General features: G+C 41.3%; 1 protein-coding gene across 7 annotated transcripts in view; it reads left to right on the top strand.

The window, feature by feature from the left end:
• The window catches only part of nrg2a (neuregulin 2a), a 52234-nt gene extending 43491 nt beyond the window's left edge, over positions 1–8743 (top strand). For 4 of the 7 annotated variants that reach the window (XM_053648357.1, XM_053648352.1, XM_053648353.1 and 1 more), the window contains 5 exons: positions 1644–1746; positions 1891–2026; positions 2125–2252; positions 3871–4092; positions 5622–8743. In XM_053648357.1, the coding sequence (XP_053504332.1) occupies positions 1644–1746; positions 1891–2026; positions 2125–2252; positions 3871–4092; positions 5622–6273 (1241 nt within the window). In that variant the 3' untranslated portion in view covers positions 6274–8743. The remainder of the gene's footprint in view (positions 1–1643; positions 1747–1890; positions 2027–2124; positions 2253–3870; positions 4093–5621) is intronic. The other 3 variants (XM_053648355.1, XM_053648356.1, XM_053648351.1) reach the window with 1 other exon arrangement.
• Positions 8744–26789: the final 18046 nt, after the last annotated feature.

Raw genomic sequence — 26789 nt, 5'->3', positions numbered from 1 at the left:
CTGTGACTTGACCAAAGTACTATCAAATAAATGTTATTTTCCATTGAATATAAAAGAAATATTAGCCTGGTCTGTAGTATGAAGCATGTCACAGCTGGATCATTTCGTTATGAATTATTATAAGCCTTCCTTAGCTTTGGAGATCCTCTTTTGATAAAATCTATGTGGCTGTTCAAAGGAACAGTTCCAAGGGAAACACAAAAGGCTATTTTTTTTTTCTTGTTTCTTTATTGTTTCTTTTCTGATTTGATAATTCGGCATGATTTAAGGAGAGTGCATTTTGTTCTCCTGAATTTTAATTGCAGTTGATGTTTATTTGCTGCCATAGTAAAAAGCTGTAATTAACCTCACCACCGAGAGTCCCAACCTGCGCCTCTGATTGCATATGTTCCATTATGTAACGTTCCATCAGGTAGCACAGCCTGCATTGCATAGTCATCTGTATTTGTGCTGGTGGATCTCCACTGGTCCCCCAGCATAAAGCAGGCTGTGCTGTGAATTAATCTGAAATGCAATGCCCTCCAGTGGACGGAAACATCTATGGAATCAGGGAGGCAGGTTCAACAGGGCCTGCAGGGATTCCCTTTTAGCGCAGTGTGATCCATCCTCACATCCATGGTAATGATGTGCGTATGGCTCACCCAAGCATTTTCCACTGCTGAGCTGGCCCATTACAGAGAAAAGAGGAAGGCTCAGGCATGTCCCATAGCTGTAATTAACTCTTATCCTCATGTGGCTAATGAGTGTGCGGATCTCGACTCCACTGCAGAACCTGAGTCATACTCCGTGCCTACCCACACTAGGTGCACACTATGGCCTTGCTGTAGTAGTGAGAAAGCAGGAGCTGTGTAGGGCTAGATCTGGGCAATATGATATCATATATCAAGATAAACATGCTTTTATGGGAATTCGCTGGTGCGTTTTACCATATTTTGCATCAGTGAACATCTCTAACCATATCCATTATTGCGGTAAAAAGTTCCTGATTGGACATTTAATTTTAATCTATATTGATACCATTTGATTTTTTTTTTCTTTCAAAGGTGTTATTTGTCATTTTTAAATGTTTATATACTGTAGACCTATAATAATCATCAATCAACTATAATAATAATAAACATTTTAAAGTTAACTTCTAATTAACAATATTTTTTTATATAATCAGACCTTTTTAGATTTTAGCTTTGGAGTCTTTTCAAGCAACTTTTGACATTTTACCGGCCTGGAAATAAGCTCCACCCCCAGCCAGATGTGTAAGAGCTGCTGTAAAAGGCAACTCATGAGGCATACACAGTTTTAACAGAGTGTAAGGTTAAGTAGAGGAAAGGGTAACCTGTAAACTGTTTCTTTATTTTTTCTGTGTTAGTAGAACCATATAGCAACATATAACTGAAAGATATAACCGAAAGCATATATTGTTTTTAATATGCTGTTTTGCTAGAACCTAAGAACCATGACACGTATGGTTGAGTATCGTGGTACGATATTTTTGCCATATCACCCACCACTCCCAATGAGTTATGATTTCTCAGTGCAGCAGTGGAAAATGTTTAGGAGGATGTGAGGAGGTTGATCTGACATGCTGACGATGAGACACTGACGGTTGTATGTTTGTGTATGTGGGTGTGTCTGGTGTGGTACAGAGGCAGAGGAGCTCTATCAGAAGAGAGTCCTGACAATCACAGGCATCTGTCTGACTCTGTTGGTAGTGGGCATCGTATGCGTGGTGGCCTACTGCAAAACCAAGTAAGTACACAGTGATTATTCCTGCCATAAGCTTCTTTGGGTTTCAGTGGCCTTTATCCTGTAGCGTTCTGCATTATGGAGTGTGTGATGTGGTGAATGTGACTCTGGGTCAGTGTCCGAAAGAGTGACGCTGCCTCACTATAGCCTCCCCCCTAGGAAACAGAGGAAGAAGATGCACAATCACCTGAGGCAGAACATGTGTCTGGATCACCCCAATCGCAGCCTGGCCAATGGACCCAACCACCCAGGTCCCTGCCCTGAGGAGATCCCCATGGTGGATGTAGGTTTTTTACAAACACACTCCGTCATGTCTTTAGATATTTCTAGAACACATTAGTGTCTGGTTTTGCGTTGTCTGATAGTGTGCGTCTTTTATAGTATATCTCAAAGAACGTCCCAGCCACCGAAAGAGTTATGAGAAGCGGGATGGAGGCGTCGTTTGTCGGCAGCCATCATTCTTCCAGATCCCACAATTCCTCCACCCGAGCCCACTCCTCCACACACAGGTACGGTCATCACGGTTGTGTGTGTGGTTTTGTGTGCATCGTTTTTTGAAACATTATTACAATATATATCTTCACATTACTCCTATTGTACACATAGAAGCTAACAAACAGCCATTTTTGATTATTTTCTGGAAGCATTCTGACATTCTTTTTTCAGTTTTTTAAAATCATGTCAGTAACGTGAGCGAAAAAATATTTAATCTTCAAATGTGACACATTATGGGTTCACTAATTTCTTACAGTATATTATACTCCAAATCATATTGTAATAACATAATCTACTCATTATGTCCAGACTAGTCACTCTCACACCTTGAAATTAACTTATATGTTAAATAAAGGTCTTTTTGAGTATTAGGTCTGTTTTACACCTACCCAACATTCTTTTCTCTTCCTCCACTGAGGGTCTGACATGGAATTATAGCCTGGAGTCTAACTTTACACTCACAGCAGTTTAGTGTTTTCCACTATTGCGTGACTGTCTCATGGTCTTTCCTAGGGCTGCACAATAAATCATATTTAAATTCTGTTAAATCACTATTTTTGAATTCCTGAGATAATTACTCATATCTTAACATAATCAGCTAATATTAGACACCAGTTTTTATTCACTCTGATGCATTAAATCACAATCTTGCCATTCATGATTTCTGTTGATTTAAGTGGTTAAAGTGGTTATGATTTTAGACATTATACCACAACGCTGCTGCATTCTCAAATCTGACTGGTTAGAAGCTGTTGATTAATTTTCTATAACAGTAGCTCTTAAAATAGTGCCAGCTGTAATTCAAATCACACGTTTATATTAATAATATCTCTAACAAACTCTAATAATATCATTGCTATAGAAGTGACTACTTCATAATTCATTAGCTGTTACTACTCCACTAAAAGGAGTCTCTAGTGTCAGCACATTGTTTTCCAACATTACAGATTCTTCAGAATAGTTCCAGTTTCTCTGTAACATGGCAAGCTGAGCCATGTCTTATTAACTTTAAAAGAGAGGAAAATGAGAGGCTGGTGAGGGACCAGCAGTTTTTATAGCTATTGTAATGTAGGTCATAAGAGGAACTAACTTGTTTTGCGGATGCACTGCAACAGTGAACGTAACTATAAACTGATAAAAAAAAAAAAAGTATCATGTGTCGTTCTTTCGAAAATTAGTTATTGCTGTGCTATATGATGAATAAAACACTGTCCTGTTATGTAAAAAAATATATATTTTGGGGTGTTCAGTCACTTCAGGCTGCACTACCCCGACCTGTTGTTGATTATTTTCCTATAATAGCATGCCCTGTCAAGTTCAACCCAGTCTCTTCCCTGTTTCATTTCATATTCATTTAAGTACAGAATTTCCAGTTTGTCTATTATTGTATCATATAAAAATCCTTACGATGGTATTTAACATGTGCATACACACACACACACATCTAGAAACACATTTATACACACACATATATTAACACAGAGATTCCTAACCACTGTAATACTGGTACTACAATCTTGGTCTATCTAGCCACATTTCCTAAACTGTGGCATTCTTGTATATATCGGATGGCTAAAAGAGAAAATATTTTCAGTTCATCTGTCTGTATCTTTCTCTCTGTCTGTGCATCAGACATGACGAGAAGACGTGGAGCCTGGAGCGGACGGACAGCGTGCTGTCGGACTGTCCCTCGGGAGTGCTCTCGTCCTCTGTGGGCACCAGTAAGTGCAGCAGTCCGGCGTGTATGGAGGCACGAGCGCGTCGTGCCACTCACTGCGGCTTCCCTGAGTCCCGCCGGCCACCAATGCGCTATGGAGACTCCTTTGACTCGCTCGACTCACCACACAGTGACAGGTGACACTGCCATGCCTATAATAGCACTGAGATTCTAGCAGTTGAAGCAAACAGTGTTAATGTATTTCACACATTATAGCACATAGCAAAGATATTGGTGTACGCCAAGAGGTATGTAACTCCGTAGGGTGAGGAGGTACAGGTCAAGTTGAACCCAGATGCACATTAGGGAGCGAAGCTAGGAGCTCTATTTACATTTACATTTACGGCATTTGGCAGACGACATACACTTATCTCATTTATACAACAGAGCAGTTGAGGGTTAAGGGCCTTGTACAAGGGCCCAGCTTGGCAGTGCTGGGATTTGAACTCACAACCATTTATTTACAGTTATCTCTTGCCTGCTAGCCACCCCCGCCATCAAGCCACAGAGAAAACAGGAGGATTTATACCGTACGGGGTTCATTAAGTCAACAAGAGCTGAACAACACATTATCTCATGGGTTTTTTTTTTCAAAACCTCTAGTGTATCACCAAATTTACCTCATCTTTCCCTCTTTCCAAATTAGACAACGAAGATCACGTGATAAGGACATTCAAGGAAAATACTCTCCGTATGTGAAAGAAATGACTTGATGCCAAGCAAATTGGCAGGGTTGGTGTGAACAGAGGAGGGGGCTTAAGCGGGAAGCGTAGTTGTCACATGTGCTGTGAGTAGAGTGTAAAACCACACTGCAGTGGCCTGTAGCCACGGCGCTTGTTATTTATGGAAGCATTTACATCTACTCTTGAGACCCTCAGCTGCTGGATCTTAATGTTCACACTGCCATTTTCCTAGAATTAAAGCAAAGACGGGAGAACCTGTTTACACTGCTGCGTAACAAACATCACACAAATTTAAACACTGCAAAGGTCACAGAGTTTCTGGTGCGCCACATGCACACACAACACAATAAAAGCCAGAGGCTCATCTTTTAATACTGTTTGTGTTTTGGCAGGGGCACTTCTCCTATTTTCTCTTCATGAAAACATTTGACTCACACTGCATTAAACCAGCACTCAATTCGAGGCGGTAAACTTGTCAAACTTTGTATTTTGATTGGAGCGTGTGTACTTAATCTATCAGCTTTTAGTTTATCCTTCAGTGGCAGGGCAAAACGTGTCTACTAAGTAATATACATTCTTCAGTGACACAGTTCATTTGAGTTTAGAATCATGGGGATTGTCTTCTTTTATTATGACTTGTTGCATTAAAGAGCTAGTCAGTGTTTGACATGCATTAGATGAACACATGCACATTAAGCAACACCGACAAAACCCACCTCCGTAAGATGAAATGCCTGAATGCTGGTGCAAGAGGGGGAGTTTACTGAAATAATAATTATTGATAAGCAAGTAAGCAAGCCTCCTTCTTTTGATTGGTTGGATGTGTGAGGGTTACATCATTTGGGTTTTTTTTTTCTCCTTCCCATTTACAGAGTTGTTCTTTTAAACAGGGACTTATATAGGAGTCAGTTAAACCTACCATGTATATTCAGAATATCTTTGTTCACTCCATACTCTCCCTCACTCTCTCTCTGTTCTTTCAGGTACGTGTCAGCCTTGACCACGCCAGCGCGCTTGTCTCCAGTGGACTTCCATTACTCACTGCCTCCACAGGTGCCTACCTTCCAGATCACGTCTCCCAACGCCAACCACGCCATGTCTCTGCCTCCAGCCGCCCGCTCCCCCTACCCACCCAAGGAGGACCAGCCGCTGCTTCTCTGCTACCAGCTGCCTCTGCACGAGGCCCAGCACCATGAGCCCTACCAGCAGCGGATACAACAGCAGCGGGCACGCTCCTACCTGCAGGACAGTGCAGGCAGCCTGCCTTCCAGTCCGTACCGGCGGGCCCAGGACGACGATGAGTATGAGAGCACGCAGGAGTTCCCGCCCTCACTGGAGCAACCAAAGAGAAGCAACGGACGCTGGCACAGGTCCAGACTGAATGGGCACGTGGCACCGCAGGGCTACCGGCCGCCCCGGGACTTGGGTTCGCGCAGCTGCCTGTCGGACAGTGAGTCGGAGGAGGGCGAGGAGGGCGAGAGCACGCCCTTCCTCAGCATGCAGAACATAAACACACCCGAGCCCTCAGCCATCTACAGGCCCGCGCTGCCCACACACACACGGACTTCCCACACACAGAGCAGACATACACAGCAGCAGCACGCACACTCCAAACCGGACAGAGCTGCCCACTAAAGACACAGTCCACCTACCCACCTGCAAAATCTGTATACCTATAGACCTGCACCTATAAAAAATATTTTTTATTTTATATAACTAACAGATATTCTAAACAAATGAAATATTTATTTTCATTTTAGCAAAAAAAGTTGTCTACTAGTTAACAGCAAAGACTTTTTTTTATAGGGAAAACTCTATTTATATGTACATTTTGATTTACAGCGTAAAAGAGACGTGCCAATTTTTTCACAACTTAAAGAAATAGAATAATATTGTGGTGCCTTTTGCTGTATGCCGATGCCAGAGGGCCAGTGGAGTTTTTGTAGCCTTTCTTATAAGGACGCCTCATTTTTTATACGCACTCTTTCGTTGTCTCTTTTTTGGCCTTTTGTTTTCCTTATCCTTGTGTTCTTTTGGGAGCTGACCCAACCATTTGAGCAGTGACATTTCCTCCCCCTTTCACATCATGCAATATAAACCGCTCTTAAGGTGTATGTTTACAAGAATATAATTCACATGTTTAATGATTATGTTGCTTTCCTAACAGAAACTTAATGACAAATGCAACTGGGACAGGGGCTCTTTTTTTTTCCCAATGAAAAGGAAGGAAAGTATGTGGTGTGCATTCAGATGTCCAACTGAGTGTGTGTAGATGTGCTGCACACCAATGTAAAGTGTGTGAGCAGAAGGAGGGAGATGTCTAATTTTCCAGACTATTGTCTATTTATTAGACTTCTCACTACTGAATCAAGGGTCACAAGCTCGTTATGATGTGAGAGGTAGAAACTCGTCCAGCTGTAGCAGATGTGGAGGTTTTGTTGACGGTTTAGTCATTGGAGAGCCTTCACACTCCAATCCTCTCTTCCCAAACAGTACTGTTCCACTCTCTCTCATTCTGTCCATCCTGTCCTTCTAGTGAGACTGATATAGAGATGTTTAATAAGTCCATTGATGAATTTTAGAGGTAATGACTAAAGCAGATCATGACACATTTCTTCCATTACGAGAAACATAAAAAATAGGAAAATATCATTCACAAGGTCTTTTTTTTCAAGAATGAAAGAGAGAGTGGTGAACAGCCACGTAGTGTCTCAGGACAACCCCTTCTCACCCTTCCTCCCTCTATCACAGGACTGAAGTAAAAGGAGAACCCTTGCAGGCTTATGAATGTATATGCTCCCTCTTCCATCCCCATACATGCTGGGAATCTCATCATAACACACACACATGCACACACACATACACACAAGACAAGACAAATAGCTGTGAAACTTCCTTGGGGCCATAAAAATATGCCAAAATATGCAAGCTTTATATTTTACCATTTGTTTTCTGAACAAACCATAGTGCATTGTGTGAAAACTGTGACGCTTGATTTGAGTTTGGTGTGCTTGAGTTGAGCTCCCCTTAATTCCAACGAATCAGACCACCAAACCATGACACATTACACACGACAGCCATCTCCGAGTCCACACAAGACCAAACACCAGACAGCTCTAGTCCTGCATGAGTCCGTCGTTCAGGACGTTCATAACGTCGGTCATCTTATAGAAGTTCCTGAATACTTACTCATGCTAAAATTGGCCATGATGTCTCTGGAAAGTAAATCTGAAGATTTCGATGTCAAATGTGAAGGAACACATCATTGGCATAGACAATTCAGGAAATCCAGAGAAGGGAGGAATGTAATGACAACTAAAACATTGTGATTAGATGAGCAAAGGGAAAGAAAAAAAAAAACGATTTAAAAACTAGATCCTTAAATGTTTTTCTTGCTCCATTGTGGTGGCATAAAGAAATATAGATACTACTAAACATATAAATATAAATTTATAATTTTTTCTTGCACTTCAACGACCAGAGTTTGTCTTCTGTTTACTCCCTGCCCTGGTGTTTTGGATCCTGTTTGTATGTTTGAGAAATGCAAAACCAGACAGTGCTTCTCTAGTTAGTTTTAAATGTGATATAACTTTCCTCTTCCTCTTCCTTCTCCGCCTCTTCCTCCAAAAAAGCCCCACTAGACTATGACAGTTATGTTCCTACCGTTTCTTCCTTTTGCGTTTCCTCCTCGCTTGAGAAGTTTGAACACCTCTCCTCTGCATGTCCTTGTGGTCAAGGTTAAATGGGTGCATGGTAAAAAGCAGCAGATGATTTTATTTCCCTCCAAGTCAGTGAAAGTGTATTTCATTTAATATTCAGCAATAAAAAAACAAGAGAATCTTTCTCCCCCCCATGTCAATTCTTGGAATATGCTAGAAAAAAAAGAGAAATACATGCCAGGTTGTCTTAGATTGTAAAATAAAAATTGAATCCACGTCTTCACATTGAAAAAAAATAATAAATCCTTCGTATCATTTCAACTTGTGCGCATATATGTGCAACGCTGCTGTGTGTGATTTGTCCACGCGATACTTTTACAACTACAGATTTTACAGGACTGTTCATTCGTTTACAGATCACCAGTGTACTACTGTAGTAATGGGAAAATGAGCCTGTATTAGCATATACTGTATATATATATATTTTATATATATATATATATATATATATATATATATATATATATATATATATATATACAAATTCAACCTTCACCTCCTGTACAGTGGTCACATGTACACAAATTTCATGAACATGTTTTGTCCAAACCTTCCTTTTTTTCTTGAATAAATAGGATAGAAGACAGGTACTCTAAAGATGTACCGCTGAATGTGGAGTCAAATAAATCCATATTAATCATTAGCAGGTGAAAGAGATTTATGTTACATTTATCAACATTTTAATGACCGCAAGAGAGTGTGTGGGAGATCCAGACAGATTGCGGTGGAAACAGACACGGGAGGTCAGAAAGTGTGTACGAGAGAGTGTATGTAGCTCCAGCTGTGCACATCTGAGCTGTTGTGTCAAAGAGACAATTCTTCCTGTCTTTGGAGACACTTGCCAAATCATTCATCTGGCTCCTATCGTTAGTAACACTTTCCTTTTTCCTCAGTGATTAACCTGATCAGCCTTGAGGTTTTTGTTTTTGAACCTTTTTTCATACTCTTCGGGCAATCCTGACGAGCCTAAACATGAAACAGATGCCTAATGTTCTAAGCTGCCAAAGCAAGAGTTTAAACAAACTGGTCTACACTGGAGTTTTGGGAGTTATGCAGCATTGAGAGGAATAAGATGTACAAAAAGGCCATGTGATTACAATTTTTTGAGTGATGAATTATTGGCCTCGTTGCATATTTTGTTATAGATCTGAAGGCATTAATAATTTAACAATGGAAATGGCATTTTCTCATGCAACAACAAACTATCAATGTTTTGAAGCAAGTGTGAGCGATAATGTTTGCAGTCATGTTCTGGGTTAACAAATGTTGAAATTAAGTTTAGTTCATCTTTTTTTTTTTTTTTTTTAAGTGTGTATTATACAATGACTATCAGGGATGTGAGGGTTTTTTCCCCTTTCAGTAAGATTATAGAGTGTCCCATTACAAAGTCCAGCCTCATAGGAAAAAAATAAGAAACAAACGCTCATTTACATACCTGCTCAATATATCCATCATTGTTCTCAATACACAATTCCAGTGAGTAAAACTATTTGGATTTGTTCTTTCTTGCTCAGATATAATATAGTCTTAAAAATATAAAAACATATAACAGTAACCCTGTAAAGCTGGACTTAAGGGATACCCTGTATAATATAAAACAGGTTTGTGCTTCAGTTTACACCACTCAAATTACAGACCAAAACCAAGCTAGCTAGCTAATTCCCAGATTTAGATATGTTATACTCAAAAATAGCTCAATTTTTGCTATATTATGCACTTCAAAGGAGTAAAAGTCATTATTTCAATCCACACATATCAAACTTCATATAAAATAATGAAAATCAGTTATCTACCATTAACAAGGTTGCTAGCAAACATGACCAATGGTTTTACTGACACAATATATGCTAATAGTTAGTCTAACATTAGCTAGCAATACTGACTGTTATGTAAAGTACAACCCCAATTCCGAAAAAGTTGGGACAGTATGGAAAATGCTAAAGAAAAAAAAAAAAAAAGAGTGATTTGTAAATTTACTTTGAGTTGTATTTAAACAAAAAACGTGTAAGGTCAAGGTGATTTACCTAATCAACTGCATAGTTTTTTGAAGACAAACATTTATTTTGAAATTGATGCATGCAACACGTTCCAAAAAAAGATGGGACAGGGGCAATTTAGGACTAATAGCAATGTGACAAGTTGAAATAAGAAGGTGATGTGAAACAGGTGAGGTAATGGTCTAATCATAGTATATAAGGATCCTCCAAAAAAAGGCCTAGTCCTTCAAGAGCAAGGATGGGTTGAGGCTCACCAATCTGCCAACAAACGCGTCAACAAATAATCCAAACCCTTTGAGTACAACATTCCCCAAAGGCAAATTGGTAGGATTTTGGGCATTTCACCTTCTATAGTGCACAATATAAAGAAAAGCATAATGGATGAATGGGAGAAAATTCCGCCTGTTAAACTTAACCAACTGGTGTCTTCAGTGCCCCAGCGCTTAATAAGTGTTATTAAAAGAAAAGGTGATGTTACACAGTGGTAAACAGTCAACTGTCCCAACTTGTTTGGAGTGTGTTGCAGTCATCATGTCACGTTTATTATGTAATGAAGGTTAGGATGGATGCAAGTGCAGATAAGAGTTTATTTAGAGAGAGACAGGCAGACAAATCCAAAACAGGAGACAACAGCGAGGTCAAGAAACAGGCAATGGGTCAGACAATTGGAAAACAGGCATAAACTGGCCAAGGCTAGAATCAAAAATGAGAAGCGAGAAACAAGGTCAAAGAACATGAAACTAAACGAGGAACAGGGTACTAACGCTTGGTACGGTGATAACACTCATACTTTGCCAAGTGCAAAGAGACATAAGGGGTTTAAATGACAAACGCAATCAGGGGTGAAACACAAGACAGCTGAGAACAATGATGGCACACCTACGGGAAACAACCAATGACAATACAGGAGCGGATACAGGACAAAAACCATAACAAAAACGTGTAGAAAGTAAACAAATTCAATGTCACTGAAGACTCAAAAGCATGCATTCACTAAGAGCTCGCGCATCAGGCTCGCCCTTCGAACTCGGGCATCGGGCTCATGCTTCGAGTTTGCGCAACGAGCTCGCACAACGAGCTTGCGCTTTGGGTTTCCGAGCACACCGCAATACTGCAGTGCTAGCTCGAGGGGAAATTGTGACAGAACACAGTCCCCTCCCCTGGGGGTCCTGGCCCTCTGGGCAAAATGTCTTCAGCTGAACCGGGAGACTGAGTGGTGTGCTCCACGGGGCAGGAAGGCAGAGCGGCGTCCTCAGCGGGGCCGGAAGGCAGAGCGGCATCTTCAGCGGAGCAGGAAAGCGGAGCGTGTTCCTCCATCGACTCTGCAGGCTGAACTTGGTTGGCTGTGTCAAAAGACTTGGGCGTGAGCAGAACTTGGTTATTCATGTCAGCAGACTCAGTTGTGAGCAGAACTTGGTTGTTCGTTATGTCGGTTTCAGGCATGAAGAGATCTTGGTTGGTCGTGTCAACAGACTCTGGCATGAGCATAACTTGGTCGGTCATGACGTCGGTTTCAGGCATAAGGAGAACTTGGTTGGTCGTATCAACAGACTCTGGCGTGAGCAAAACTTGGTTGGTCGTGACGTGAATTTCAGGCGTGAGCAGAACCTGGTTTGTCATGACATCGGTTTCAGGCATGAGGAGAACCTGGTTGGCCGTGACGTCGGTTTCAGGCATGAGGAGAACCTGGTTGGCCGTGACGTCAGTTTCAGGCATGAGGAGAACTTTGGTGATCGTGTCAACAGACTCTGGCGTGAGCATAACTTGGTTGGTTGTGACGTCAGCTTCAGAAGTGAGGAGAACTTAGTTGTCCGTGTCAGTGACCTTGGACTGGAACTTGATGTGGGAGGTCACCTCGTCGACCTCAGACTGGAACTTGGCGTGGAAGATCACATCGTCGATCTCAGACTGGAACTTGCCTTTGAAGGTCACATCATCGATCTTTAGCTGGAACTTGGCGTGGGAGGTCGCCTCGTCAACCTCAGACAGGAACACGTCTTGGGAGGCCGTCTCTTCGACCTTGGACAGGAACTTGGCGTGAGAGGCCGTTTCTTCAACCTCGGACAGGAACTTGTCTTGAGAGTTCGTCTCTTCGACCTCGGACAGAAACTTGGCTTGAGAGGCAATCTTATCGACCTCGGATAGGAACTCGGCATGAGAGGTCGTGCCTTCGACCTCAGACAGGAACATGGCTTGGGAGGCCGTCTCGTCGACCTCGGAGAGGAACATGGCTTGAGAGGTCGTCTCTTCGACCTCGCACAAGAACTTGGCTTGGGAGGCCGTCTCTTTGACCTCGGACAGGAACTTGGCTTGAGAGGCCATCTCCTCAACCTCAGACAGGAACATGGCTTGAGAGGTCGTCTCTCCGACCTTGGACATGAACTTGGCTTGGGAGGCCACCTCTTCGATCTCGGACACGAACTTGGCTTGAGAGGTCGTCTCTTCGACCTCGAACAGACTCTTGGATTGAGAGGTCATCTCTTCGACCTCATACAGGAACATGGCTTGGGAGGTCACCTCGTTTACCTCTAGCAGGAACTTGACTTTATGCTGGGGCTCTGGAAATGAGACCGCCTCATGAGTCTCATGCTGGGGCTCTGGGAATGAGACTGCCTCGTGGGTCTCATGCTGGAGCTCTTGGGATGAGCCCGTCTCGTGGGTCTCATGCTGGAGCTCTGCAGGTGAGACTACCTTGTGGGTCTCAGGTTGGAGTTCTGGAGATGAGGTCGCCATGTTGACCTCCGGCTGGAGCTCGGTAGGTGAGACCACTTCATGGGTCTCAGGTTGGAGCTCTGGGGAGGAGGTCACCATGTTGACCTCCGACTGGAGCTCGGCCGGTGTTGATACTACCTCATGGGTCTCAAGCTGGAGCTTTGGGGAGGAGGTCAAATTGTAGTAGGTGGTGAAGGGCCTCGCAGGTTCATTCATGAGACTGGCCCTCCCCAAAAACTCATCAGGTTGGGGGTGTATTCTGGACTCCCAAACTCCTTTATCAGTAGTCCCACAGACTGAGTTACATTGTGAAGACCCATGGCTTCTGTACGGGCCAGACACTCCACCCACTGGCGTGCTTGGCCCATGAGCCAGGACAGTGTGAACCCCAGTCACTGCCTCTGGTCAGGCTTGGGGTGCACCAGGCTCAAAAAATGCAATTGGCAGTTGAACAAAAAATAACCAGGGTATCTGAAAAATCCATCATATGGCTCTGGGGGATCCATGGCAACCCATTGATGAAGCTTGACAGAGTTGAGTCTTGGTACGGTGTTCCTTATTACCTTGGCATGATGTTTCCTCCTTCTTCCTGCTGCATCCATGGTGAGGCATAGTATTCTGTCACAATTATTCATAATGAAGGTTAGGATGGATGCAAGTGCAGATAAGAGTTTATTTAGAGAGACACAGGCAGAAAAGTCCAAAACAGGAGACAATAGCGAGGTCAAGAAACAGGCAATGGGTCAGACGATTGGAAAACAGGCATAAACTGGGCAAGGCTAGAATCAAAAATGAGAAGCGAGAAACAAGGTCAAAGAACATGAAACTAAACGAGGAACAGGGTGCTAACATTTGGTACAGTGATAACACTCATACTTCGCCAAGTGCAAAAAGACACAAGGGGTTTTTATGAGAAACATAATCAGGGGTGAAACACAAGACAGCTGAGAACAATTATGATACACCTATGGGAAACAACCAATGACAATACAGGGACGGAGACAGGACAAAAACCATAACAAAAGCACATGTAGAAAGTAAACAAAGTCAATGTCACTGAAGACTCAAAAGCGTGTGTTTGCTAAGAGCTCACGCATCGGGCTCTCAAGCTCGCACAACGAGCTTATGCTTTGGGTTTCCCAAAGAGGGGAAATCGTGACACATCAGATTTGAAATGAGTATATATTTTAAAAAATAAATTAAATTCACAAAGATTAACATCAATGTGTTAATAATGTGTTTTCAATATAGTACAGGGTGAATAGAATTTTCAGATGACTCTTTCTGTTTGTTTTTTTGCATTTCCACACTGTCCCTACTTTTTTGGAATTGGGGATATAAAATAATTTACTCTGCATTTGTTAGTTTCCTAGTAAACTTATCTAGAGTTACCAGTTTTGATTAGCAATTTTCCTACTGTAAGCTAGTTTGTGGCTATGTGCTATGGTATATAGATTATATAACATTAGCTAGGATCATGACTAGCACCAACCTACTTAATCTCAAATAGTAACTGCCGGAGTGGTAATGTTACCATTAGCTAAACTTATTAGTTAGCTGGCAAGAAGTAGCACAATGCTTCATTTAAACAGCTGCATTTACATAATATAGGAGTAACTAAAATTACAGAATTCCTTTTGGAGTTATTTTGTTTTTAATGAATAACTTCTTGCACAGGGGGGCACAGTGGCTTAGTGGTTAGCATGTTTGATTCGCACCTCTGGGTTTGGATCCCACCTCCGCCCAGTGTATGTGGAGTTTGCATGTCCTCCCCCTGCTTCAGAGGTTTCCTCCAGGTACTCCGGTTTCCTCCCCGAGTCCAAAGACATACATTGTAATGTGATTGTCATTTCCAGATTGTGCCTTGCAATGGGTTGCCACCCCATCCAGGGTGTGCTCCAAGTTCCCTGGGATAGGCTTCAGGCTCCCCCACGACCCTGTGTAGGATAAGCAGTATGGAAGATGCACAGGTGTAACATCTTACACCTACGAAAGTCCAGAAAGGCCTTCTTTTTTTTTTTGGTGATCTCAAGATATCCAAAGTTATTTTTCTTATATGTCAAAATGCATTATTGGGCCGGGTATATATAATATACATCAGAGAATGCCTTTACAGAAAGTATGTGATGCAGTAGTAGAGTTACGGCCTTACAGGCCCATAATTGTAGGTTTGATCCTGAGCTTGACAGCATGTGTGTGGTTTTCAACTATATTTTCCCCACATTTACCCTTTTGGGATCAATAAAGTCCATCCATCCATCCATCCATCTGGGACATGTGGAAGGGTGGATAGATAGATAGATAGATAAATAGATAGAGTGACAGACACACAGACAGGCAGACAGATGTACTTTATTGATCCCGAACGGGAAATTTGGGAAAAATATAATCAAAGACTCCCAAGCTTGGAATCAAACCCACATCCATGGGGCTATAAAACCATGACTCAACCACTGCACCAGCTACTTTCAATTAAGTGTTTGTCTGATATATGGTATGTATGCCCAATGATGCATTTTGACATATGAGAAAAACAATTTCTGGTCTCAAGAAAAGAACTTTCTTTCAACTTTCTGAAGTCTCCAAAAAATAAGATGTGATCTGGAGAAAACAACTTTTGTTATCTCAAGGAAACAATATTTGTTATCTTCAGATCAGCAAAATAAATTAATACATGGCCTTTCTGGACTTCCAGATGCACCACCTGCTTCAGTTCTGTCTAGCAAGAGATGTGTTAATGTTTAGCATTGGAGCTATATGCTAATTCTAGGTAATGTTAGACAAAAACAACCACTATTTTTACTAAAAAGCAATAAGTGAATATTTTCTAGAATAATTTCCCCTAGGTGTGAATGTGTATGCATGGTGCCCTGTGATGGACTTGTGACCCAACCAGGGTGTATTCCTGTATTCCACATGGCAGAGGCAGGAATTGAGCTCCCAACGTGCAAGACAAATGTGCTAACCACTAATCCACCATGCCCCCACTGCAGTATTGTGTAGTATCTAATAAGATTTGGATGAAGATCAGTCACATCTCTGTTACTAAGAAATTGTCCGAACACATAATAACTAACCAGCCTGGTCACAGTGCCCTGCTGCCAAAACCTCAGCTTCTTGGTAAATTTATAAATTGGCCACACCCTTCCCCAGAAACCAGACACCCAGGGGTTCACAAAATATATTAGCTTCTCCAAGCCAAGTACTAGTGGAGTTCCATGATTGCAGATTTCTTGCTATGGAGATTCCCTGAAAACTTTTCAGCAAAGATCTGCATGGGATGTAGTTTATTTACAATACTATGCTGGCCATCAGAGAGTTTACAGAGTGTTTACATCTGGTTTATCTCTGCCAACTGGTCTAAAGGCAAGAGGTTATACTGGGTACCGAACAAAGCATTTTGCTGTGAAGCAGACAGGCTGAGAGATTCAGTGTTAGATGTTGGTATGTCTCAGACAGCAGGGAGACACCTTTAACTAAAGGGTGAATTGTATCAGTCAAGAACTGTGAGGATGCACTAGTCATCCTGGCTATTAAACATCCTACTTTAACAATACAGAATCGATCAACAGACATATATATATTAATAGCCAAAAACCCTGCATGGTGGAAAGCTCTTGTCAGGCAGAAAGCTTCTCTTGCAAGCCCTGCCTACCACCTTCAAGACTAATGAGCTGTTCAGTTACATGTTTACGTATTTCAGACTTATACTTTCTAGTCAGGATATACTTTCTAGTCAAAGGCCTCAGTTCACATGCCAATTGAGGAGCTGTATTATGGAGAATTTGAGTGTTTTGGTGAACTTTATATCAGGATATCACCCCTAAAGCTAATGGCCAGGTTGAGAGGACCAATCAGGAGATAACCATTTACTCTGCATATTCTGCACTAACAATCAGCTCTCATTGTCTGCCATGAGCTGTGTACACTAGAACCCTTCACCACATTCAGACACCAAACTGATCACCTTTCAATGTATGCTAGGCTACCAGTCACCTCTGTTCCCATAGAACACAGCTACTATCATTGCTTCCACCAGTGATGACTGGTTCCATCAAAGCAAACAGAAGAGGGGGAGCACACATCAACAACTAAAACATGTGAAGTGGCAGACCCAAAGTATTGGGGACCAACATGGAAAAACCCATGTGAATGAGTCGTAGAGCACTTAGTCTAGTGTAGTCTGACACTTAGTATGACTTTGTCTTATGATTTTGGATTTTCCCTTGTCTGCCTTGTGATTTTCTATAAACACACCAAACTTGCATCTAGCACTTTGTCTCATACCTGACAGAGAAGACATTTTATAAACCTTTCATAAAGAAATTCCAAAGACCTCCCAAACCTTATAACAGCTACAGCAGGCAGCCAGGTGAGTCAATATTTCCATGAGTGAGATGCAAAGAAAAATGACAAATTACTGTCAACTAGATGCTATCTGTCCACCTATCATGGCTAAATGAAAAACAATGGACGTATAACAGGAAATATAAATGTAGAAGGAAGAAAATCATGAGTGGGAAAATGCAGGGATGTGAGGCCACAAGAACTTTTGCATAAGCATGCATGTTGTTCTGATGTGCCAAATAAAGAATCAGGGATCCCAGGAATGCAGGAGGCCTAAATTAAATAGCAATAAATGAACATTTTCAAGAATAATGGGAAGTTTTCCTGTCCCACTGAATTCCCCCACAATGTGATTGCAACAGTAAATAACACTAACATGTATTTAAAAGCAATGTGCTGCACCAAAGAAGTCAGAAAAGATTAGTGGTGATGTGATATGATCAAGTTTATAATTGGTTGATTAAATGTAACTTTAGCTCTGCTGTTGTTGTCAGAACATGTAGTCTAGACGCGCTGATAGCACAGTGTCTGGTTTTAGTTGCGAAAGTCTTTTTAACCTAATGTTCTGTAAACTTGGGCAGTACAGTGGGTGCTACCTCCAGGGTCCACGGTTCAAGCCTATGTTCAAGTGGGTTTCCTTCCACCTCCCAAAAAGATGCTGGTAGGTAGATTAGCGAATAGTAGGTAGAGTTTAAATTTCCCCTAGGTGTGAATGTGTGTGCATGGTGCCCTGTGATGGACTTGTGATCCAACCAGGGTGTATTCCTACATCACATCCAGTGTTCCTGTGATTCACCATGACCTCAACAATTATAAAGCAGTTACTGAAGATAAATTAATCCTATGTAAGCTTGTTATGAGACCATGAGAGACAATGAAGATATAAAGGCTCCAGCTCTGAAATTAAAAGAAATAATTATCCTGATGGAAAACTTGGCATTAAGCACTGAGTACAGTTTTCTGAGCTTTAATGGTGTAAGCTGCCTTTCAATCTGAGTTAACCTGACACTGCTCTTAGATTAATGAATAGCTGGTTGAACAACTGATTTTACAAGAATGGTTTTCAGCTAGATGAATGCTGTGTATGGCAGCATTCCACAAACTGAGGTATGACTGCTGGTTTTCTGGGGACGCCAGTCTGAAATATCAGCTATATATCAGTTAAGCAACAACTGAATCAATCTGGCACCCATTCTTCCCAGTGTTCTGAACTGTGTTACAACTTGCAAATCACTTCATCCATTACATTCTGGGTAGCATCAAATAGAATGTGAAAAACAAGCCATCAGAGCCTTTGACTTGTGTTATTATTTCTGAGTATAAGGGTGGGTGATGCCAAAAGCTTCAAATCTGATACTTGGCAGTGTTTGTAAGCCTGTTGGGAAAAGTATTTAAATATATCTAATGACTTTTGAGCTGTTGGGGTTATGAATTATTGGCGTAGCCACCATAGTGTCATCGTTAGTGACTACACAAAATGGTGTGATCATAGAGACAAATTGGATATCATGGAGTCAGGGTAACATATTAGACTTTTTTCAAATATCATTTCTGTATTTTTATTTATATTTATTTATTTATTTATTTATTTTTACAAAACTTTAATTCTAAAACAAAGGTGCAAGAAACCCAATCCTAAAGAAGCGAACTGGAACAACAGACTTGAAATGATCACAATTGTTTATACCATTTGTTCATAAATACAGAACATAAAGTACTGTAGTATTGTCCATCCATCCATCTTCTGTACCACTTATCCTACAAAGAGTCGTGAGGAGCCTGGATCCTATCCCAGGGAACTTGGGGAACAAGGCAGAGGACTCCCTGGACAAGGTGCCAACCCACTGCAACGCACAATTGCACACACACTCGCGCACCCATTCACACACTACAGACAATTTAGGGTTATCAATCAGCCTACAGAGTATGTCTTTGCACTCGGGGAGGAAACCCGAAAAGCACAGGGAGAACATGCAAACTCTGCGCACACATGGCAGAGGCGGGAATTGAGCCCCCAAGGTGTGAGGCAAATGTGCTAACCACTAATCCACCGTGCCCCCCACTGCAGTATTGTGTAGTATCTAATAAGATTTGGATGAAGATCAGTCCCATCTCTGTTCCTAAGAAATTGTCCAAACACATAATAACTAACCAGCCTGGTCACAGTGCCCTGTGACCAAAACCTCAGCTTCTTGGTAAATTTATAATATTGGCCACATCCTTCCCCGGCAACCAGACACCCAGGGGTTCACAAAACATATTAATTGCTCCAAGTCAAGTACTAGTGGAGTTCCATGATTGCAGATTTCTTGCTATGGAGATTCCCTGGGAACATTGCAGCAAAGATCTGCAACATATCACTTTATGGGATGTAGTTTATTTACAATGCTATGCTGGCCATCAGAGAACAGAGTGTTAGGTTCACATCTGGTTTATCTCTGCCAACTGGTCCAAAGGCAAGAGGTTATACTGGGTACAGAACAAAGCATTTTGCTGTGAAGCAGACAGGCTGAGAGATTCAGTGTTAGATGTTGGTATGTCTCAGACAGCAGGGGGACACCTTTCACCAAAGGGTGAATTGTATCAGTCAACAACTATGAGGATGCACTAGTCATCCTGGCTATTAAACATCCTACTTTAACAATTCAGAATCGATCAACAGACATATATACATTAATACAGTTATATTCAGTCTATGTGAAAGCCAAGAACCCTGCGTGGTGGACAGCTCTTGTCAGGAAGAAAGCTTCTCTTGCAAGCCCTGCCTACCACCTGCGAGACTAGTGAGTTGTTCAGTTACACGTTTATGTATTTCAGACTTCCAGAGGATATACTTTCAAGTCAGGGGCCTCTGTTCACATGCCAATTGAGGAGCTGTATTATGGAGAATTTGAGTGTTTGGTGAACTTTATATCAGGATACCACCCCTAAAACTAATGGCCATGTTGAGAGTACCAATCAGGAAATAACCATTTACTCTGCATATTCTGCACTAACAATCAGCTCTCATTGTCTGCCATGAGCTGTGTACACTAGAACCCTTCACAACATTCAGACACCAAACTGATCACCTTTCAGTGTGTGCTTGACTACCAGTCACCTCTGTTCCCATAGAACACAGCTACTATCATTGCTTCCACCAGTGATGACTGGTTCCATCAAAGCAAACAGAAGAGGGGGAGCACACATCAACAACTAAAACATGTGAAGTGGCAGACCCAAAGTATTGGGGACCAACATGGAAAAACCCATGTGAATGAGTCGTAGAGCACTTAGTCTAGTGTAGTCTGACACTTAGTATGACTTTGTCTTATGATTTTGGATTTTCCCTTGTCTGCCTTGTGATTTTCTATAAACACACCAAACTTGCATCTAGCACTTTGTCTCATACCTGACAAAGAAGACATTTTATAAACCTTTCATAAAGAAATTCCAAAGACCTCCCAAACCTTATAACAGCTACAGCAGGCAGCCAGGTGAGTCAATATTTCCATGAGTGAGATGCAAAGAAGAGTGACAAATTACTGTCAACTAGATGCTATCTGTCCACCTATCATGGCTAAATGAAAAACAATGGACGTATAACAGGAAATGTAAATGTAGAAGGAAGAAAATCATGAGTGGGAAAACGCAGGGATGTGAGGCCACAAGAACTTTTGCATAGTGCATGCATGACCATGCATGTTGCTCTGATGTGCCAAATAAAGAATCAGGGATCCCAGGAATGCAGTAGGCAGAAAGATCATTTGCAAACATTACAAAATAACTGGACTTTGCAACAAGACATATCGACTAAAGTTTTTGTAACTGTGACAAACACCCTCACACTTGATATACTATCTCTTATTTGGTGCAGAAATGCATTCTGCAAAAATTGCTCTTGCGCAGCATGTCTCTATTTTCCATGGACCCCACAAGGCTGTGAGCCAGGTGTCACCCTGAGAAAATCTCTGCTCCCACAGTTGGACACTTCAGGGCTTTTGGAAACACTCCTCTCCCACCTGGCACAAGCAAGCCCACTAATTACACGCCCAACACTCAACCTTCTCCTGTACACAAACATTCATCTTAAGTCTCCGTGATTGAAAGGCAAGCCTGCTCTCCTGGCTGTCACAAATACCTTGATATATGACCAGCAGATAAAGTAAATCCAAGTCTATAAAACGTCCAATGAATGAAAATAAAAGATAATTGCTGCTGGGTCATTCTACTCCAGATGTTTTACGATAACATGGAGAGTGCATGGATGGTAAACATCAAAGGCATGCCTAAGTACATGCTACTCATGCATGCTGTATGGATTGATAGCTGGCATTATCACTACCTCACTGTCCTCACCAGCCATCTCTAGACATGCCTGCATTGTCTTGCATTATATAGTGTACTTCAGAAATATATCCTTAAATTATTTATGCCTGCTTCATGGCAGGAATGTGTCAGAGGCTCTGCGGGAGTACGGTATAGAGGGTGTGTGAAATGCAGCAAGCAGATCCAACAGGTTTTGTGTCCCCATTGAGGTTGTGTGTCCATCAATCATGCTATAGCCGGAGGTCATCATCTCAACATGGCTCACTCCTTCTGGATAAACCCTATCTATTATGTCTTGTTAGCATGTGAAATACCTAAATGTAGAATAAATCATGGTATACTGCACTGGGGTGACTGATATTGCATTTCAGAAAGGCTAACAATCGTGTCGATGAAGTACCACTCCCAAACACCAACTGCAGGAAAAAATTGTTTTAAAATATGCCATATTTCCCCTAAAGATCCTCAGTCTTCCCCCAAACTGTCTCAACCTGACATATTTGGCACATTCAATACCAACAAGATTAAAATAATGAGCAGAAAATGGCAGATTGATGTCATTTTACAAACACTACTGACAGGAAAAACAAGTACATTCACATATTCATTGACAGTCAGGCTATTTCTCTCTAATCAACATCCGCAATAATATTTATGAGGGTCTGTGAAAAGGTAATAGAGTAAGGCATTGGTCCATGTGGGCCTGTTTGTAAACCCATTATTGAAATGGTATTGATTTTGGAACATTATGCAGCACTATTGCATTACACGCACTCATTGGCATGGTACTCAGAGAGTAATGCTACATAACAGCAGCAGGCACTGATGAAAGGAGTGTGAGTTAGAAAAGAATCTTTTCAGGAATCTTCAGTCTAACCTGGTTGACTTGGATATATGTTTTGAGCAGTGATCTTGTTTCACTACTAACCAGCCTTTAACCTCCTACTAGAGGCAACCAGATTTTGGGCTAGAATATCCTGAATATCGGTGTGCATTAGAGCTGGGAACCTATGGAACCCAATAAGAAAATGTCACAAGAGCGGGCAGTCAGATATAAGCCTTGCGGGATAAAGTAAGTCCACAATGAATAACGTGGGAGCTTTTTACATGCGGGGGGTGCTTATAGCCTTCAATCGTCAATAACTGCTTTATCCTGAAATGCTTTTCCTGATAAGGGTTTTACTAATTAATATTTTTGGAAACAGAACCAACTGAGTTTATTGGAAAATACTGCAAGCAGGGGGTGCAACGTGGCTTAGTGGTTAGCACTCTTGCCTTGCACATCTGGGGGCTCAATTCCCACCTCTGCCTGTGTGCATGGAGTTTGCATGTTCTCCCCGTGCTTTGGGGGTTTCTTCCGGGTACTCCGGTTTCCTCCCCCAGTCCAAAGACATAAGTCGTATGCTGATTGGCATCTCTAAATTGTCCCTCGTGTGTTAGTGTGTGCAATTGTGCCCTGTGATGGACCCTGTCCAGGGTGTCTTGTGCCCCAAGTTCCCTTGGATAGGCTCCAGGCTCCCCATGACCCTGTGTAGGATAAGCGGTACAGAAGACGGATGGATGGATACTGTAGGCAGTTATGAACTTTAGGAGTGGGCAGGATTGACAGAATTCCTTCAGCAGTGGGTGGGAGTGGGATTTAAAAAACAACAACAACAACAACAACAAACAAACAAAAAAAGGCCCACACAGGTCAAAATCAGTCACAAAACAGGCCAGACCTTTGGGATTTCTCCCCAAATCTCCCGATGGCCAGTCTTCATCACTAGAGTCCCCAACATAACAAGAACTAATGTTAGATTGCTTGGAATGACTCAACCACAAGCACATGGTAGGCACAAGCCTCTGGCTTTGGTTTATTTAAACAATTCATGTTTGCAGGTGCTAATAGGACACAGGTGCGAGGACATATAACTAGAGACATTCATGCGAGAAAGTGTTTGGACTAGCAGGATTTTTGTTATTGGAACTGTACATCGTTCTGTGTGATCTTTATTTTCTACAGTCATTTGTTCATGAATTTGGTGCCAAGAATTCTGGGGTTGCATCTATGAGATTGCATTGTCATATAATGAAAAGAGTGTGTTTTTTCATGCAAACAGCACACGTCAAAATGAACCCTACAACAAAACAGCTGCTTGTGCTAAACCTTGACTACATCTAAACAGCATTATGATGATTCAACTCGTATAATAGTAATGACTTTTATGACAGAGGTTTAATTGTAAACAAAGAAAGAACCTGTACTGATGGCATTTGAGGCATGTGAGAGGTGTAAATAAGAGTAGGCACTTGACCTACATATACCTCTGTAATACCTCAAGAATGTTTTGCACATGTTGAAACTCGGTTCTCCCTGCTGTGTTCCTCAGAGGGATGTATAACTTAAACTCCACTATGCCTGTGCTACCTAAATAAATCCATATGCACTAGCGTCCATGCAGATCCTGATCCTTTTGTTACAATTTTAATACAATAAAGGTATTTAAATCATTTAACCTATTAAACTGTCAGCTTAGCACTCAGTTATTCATCCTAAAGCATATTATTCTGTAAGTATTCTGTAAGTGATTAAGTTACCATAGTGAAATTAATACGAAAGGTACACTATATTGTCAAAAGTTTGGCTCATATGTGTTGTTGAACTTCCCATTCCAAACATAGTCCCTTCTTTGCTGTTATATTCACATTTATGGTATTTGGCAGACGCCCTTATCCAGAGGGACTTACATTTATCTCATTTATATATATTATTATATATTAAGTGCTTTGAAGTCTCTATCAATAAATATATCCCAATACTGGTTCACTAGGTCAAGGACTAAGAATACCATTTGTCTTAAAACTCTGTTGGGAGGTAATATAGTAAGAAAAACACACAGACAATAATTTTTTTTTTTTATGAAAAGTGCTCATTAAAATACTATAGGAAGAGGTAGGTCTTTAGACGTCGTTTGAAGACTGCCAGTGACTCAGCTGTTTGGACATCTAGGAGAAGTTCATTTCACCACCTACAGTAGGTGCCAGAACAGAGAAGAGTCTTGATGCATGGCTTCCTTGTACCCTGAGAGATGGTGGGACCATTCGAGCAGTGCTAGAAGATCAGAGGAAGCATGGTGCAATGCGGGGTGTGATAAGTGATTTGAGGTAAGTGGGTGCCGGTCCATTTTTGGCTTTGTAGGCAAGCATCAGTGTTTTAATTCTGATACGAGCAGCTACAGGAAGTCAGTGGAGGGAGCGTAGCAATGGAGTGGTATGGGAGAAGTTGGAAAGTAGAAAACAAGTAGAGCATATAATATAATAACCTCCACTCTTCGGGGAAGGCTTCCACTAGATTTTGAAGCATGCTTGTAGGGATTTGTGTTCAACCACAAGAGCATTAGTGCAGTCAGGTAGTGACGTTAGGCGAGGAGGTCTGGGGTGCAGTCTGGGTTTCAGTTCACCCCAAAGGTCTTCAGTGGGGTTGAGGTCAGGGCTCTGTGCAGGTCATTTGAGTACTTCCACTCCAACCCTGGCAAACCATGTATTCATGGAGCTCGCTTTGTGGACAGAGGCATTGTCATGCTCTAACAGGTTTGGGCCTCAGTTCCAGTGAAGGGAAATTGTAACGCTAAAGCATACAAGACATTCTAGACAGCTCTGTGCTTCAAAATTTCTGGCACCAATTTGGGGAAGAACCACATATGGGTGTAATGGTCAGGTGTATACATACTTTTTGCCCTTTAGTGTATGTAATATCGATCTAACTGAGCACAAATATATTATTCAGAATGAATGGTCAAAAATTACATAAATTAAAAAATGACTTCTTAAATGAAACACAGCATAAATACAGATACAGATATTTGGAACATTACACAGTTACAGGCACTGCTTTACACCCATAGAATGTAAGTCGTAACTTGACTAGTGTATGTGTCCTGGGTTAATGAATTCATTCTACTTTCCTTTTTAAAATTACTACTTCCTTTTGTTTAGGGTGCGTGGCTCATGACAGTGAAATAAACATTAGTATCTTCATAGTTCTCTGCTGTATTTGTCTTTGTACCACCATCAAAAGCAAGTGTATGGAATGAATGAATAAATAAATAAATAAATAAAAAGCTGGAATGAATTATATGCCAAAGGTTCATAGTTGTAAACAGTCATATGACCAGCACTTGCAGCTGAACATTGACCCTGCAGATGAATAAACCAACATTACTCATGGTCATGTGAGTCTGGATCTGTCATTCCATTTCAGACTTTATCTGGTGCCATCTGTAATTCCTTGCACGCACTTGCCAGTAAGATGCACCATGAGGGGCACAGAGATATGAGACAACAACAAACAAATGAAAAACTATAAAAAGATGTGACATGCTTCAACATGAAGTAAACAACAAGATTTCATTCTGATAGAAATTATTTTGAAAAGTTGCCTCTGAGTTATTTTAGTATCTTTTTATGTCCAGTGAGCTGTATGCATTCACCAGTCATCCGAATTCATACAGGCCAAGAGGTGGGAAGCAACACAATGCTATGATACCCTGCTTAAATCTTGTTTTTAAATAACTGCTCTTTCACCTAGCACTTTCACTTTTACTCAGTACATATTTTTTTTTAAAAAAAATCTACTTTCTACTCAAATGCTACATCACTGCATTTCTCTATAAACATATATTTGTAAACTCAGAAATCGACCTTTTAGCATCAATGAGTCTAAAATTGCTGGCAAGTCTAGTCTTTATCATGTGACCGCAAGAATAAGGCTTAATATCCATCATGCTAATCTATCTGCTGCTACACACACTTTGTATTTACAGTATCATGGCAGTTTTTATTGACAGCTAGCTATTAGCATTCAGCTAAATTGTATTGTCAGAGATATTATAATGCTAGCTTACACCTGAGAGATTAGGAATAAAGTTGTTGTTATTTAGCTTTAGATAACTTACATGTTCTTAGGTTCATTGGTGAAAGAATGAATAATCTGCCATCAGTAATGATGTGTGTGATTTGAGGCAGGTGTTTTTTTTTCTTTTTGAATCTTTCTTGAACTTCCATTTTTTTTAAGTAAGTGTAATAG

The sequence above is a fragment of the Ictalurus furcatus genome, chromosome 18, assembly GCF_023375685.1.
Source record: "Ictalurus furcatus strain D&B chromosome 18, Billie_1.0, whole genome shotgun sequence".
Taxonomy (NCBI): Eukaryota; Metazoa; Chordata; class Actinopteri; order Siluriformes; family Ictaluridae; genus Ictalurus; species Ictalurus furcatus.
Note: the sequence above shows the minus strand (reverse complement) of the source record. Positions and strands in the feature narration are given on the sequence as shown.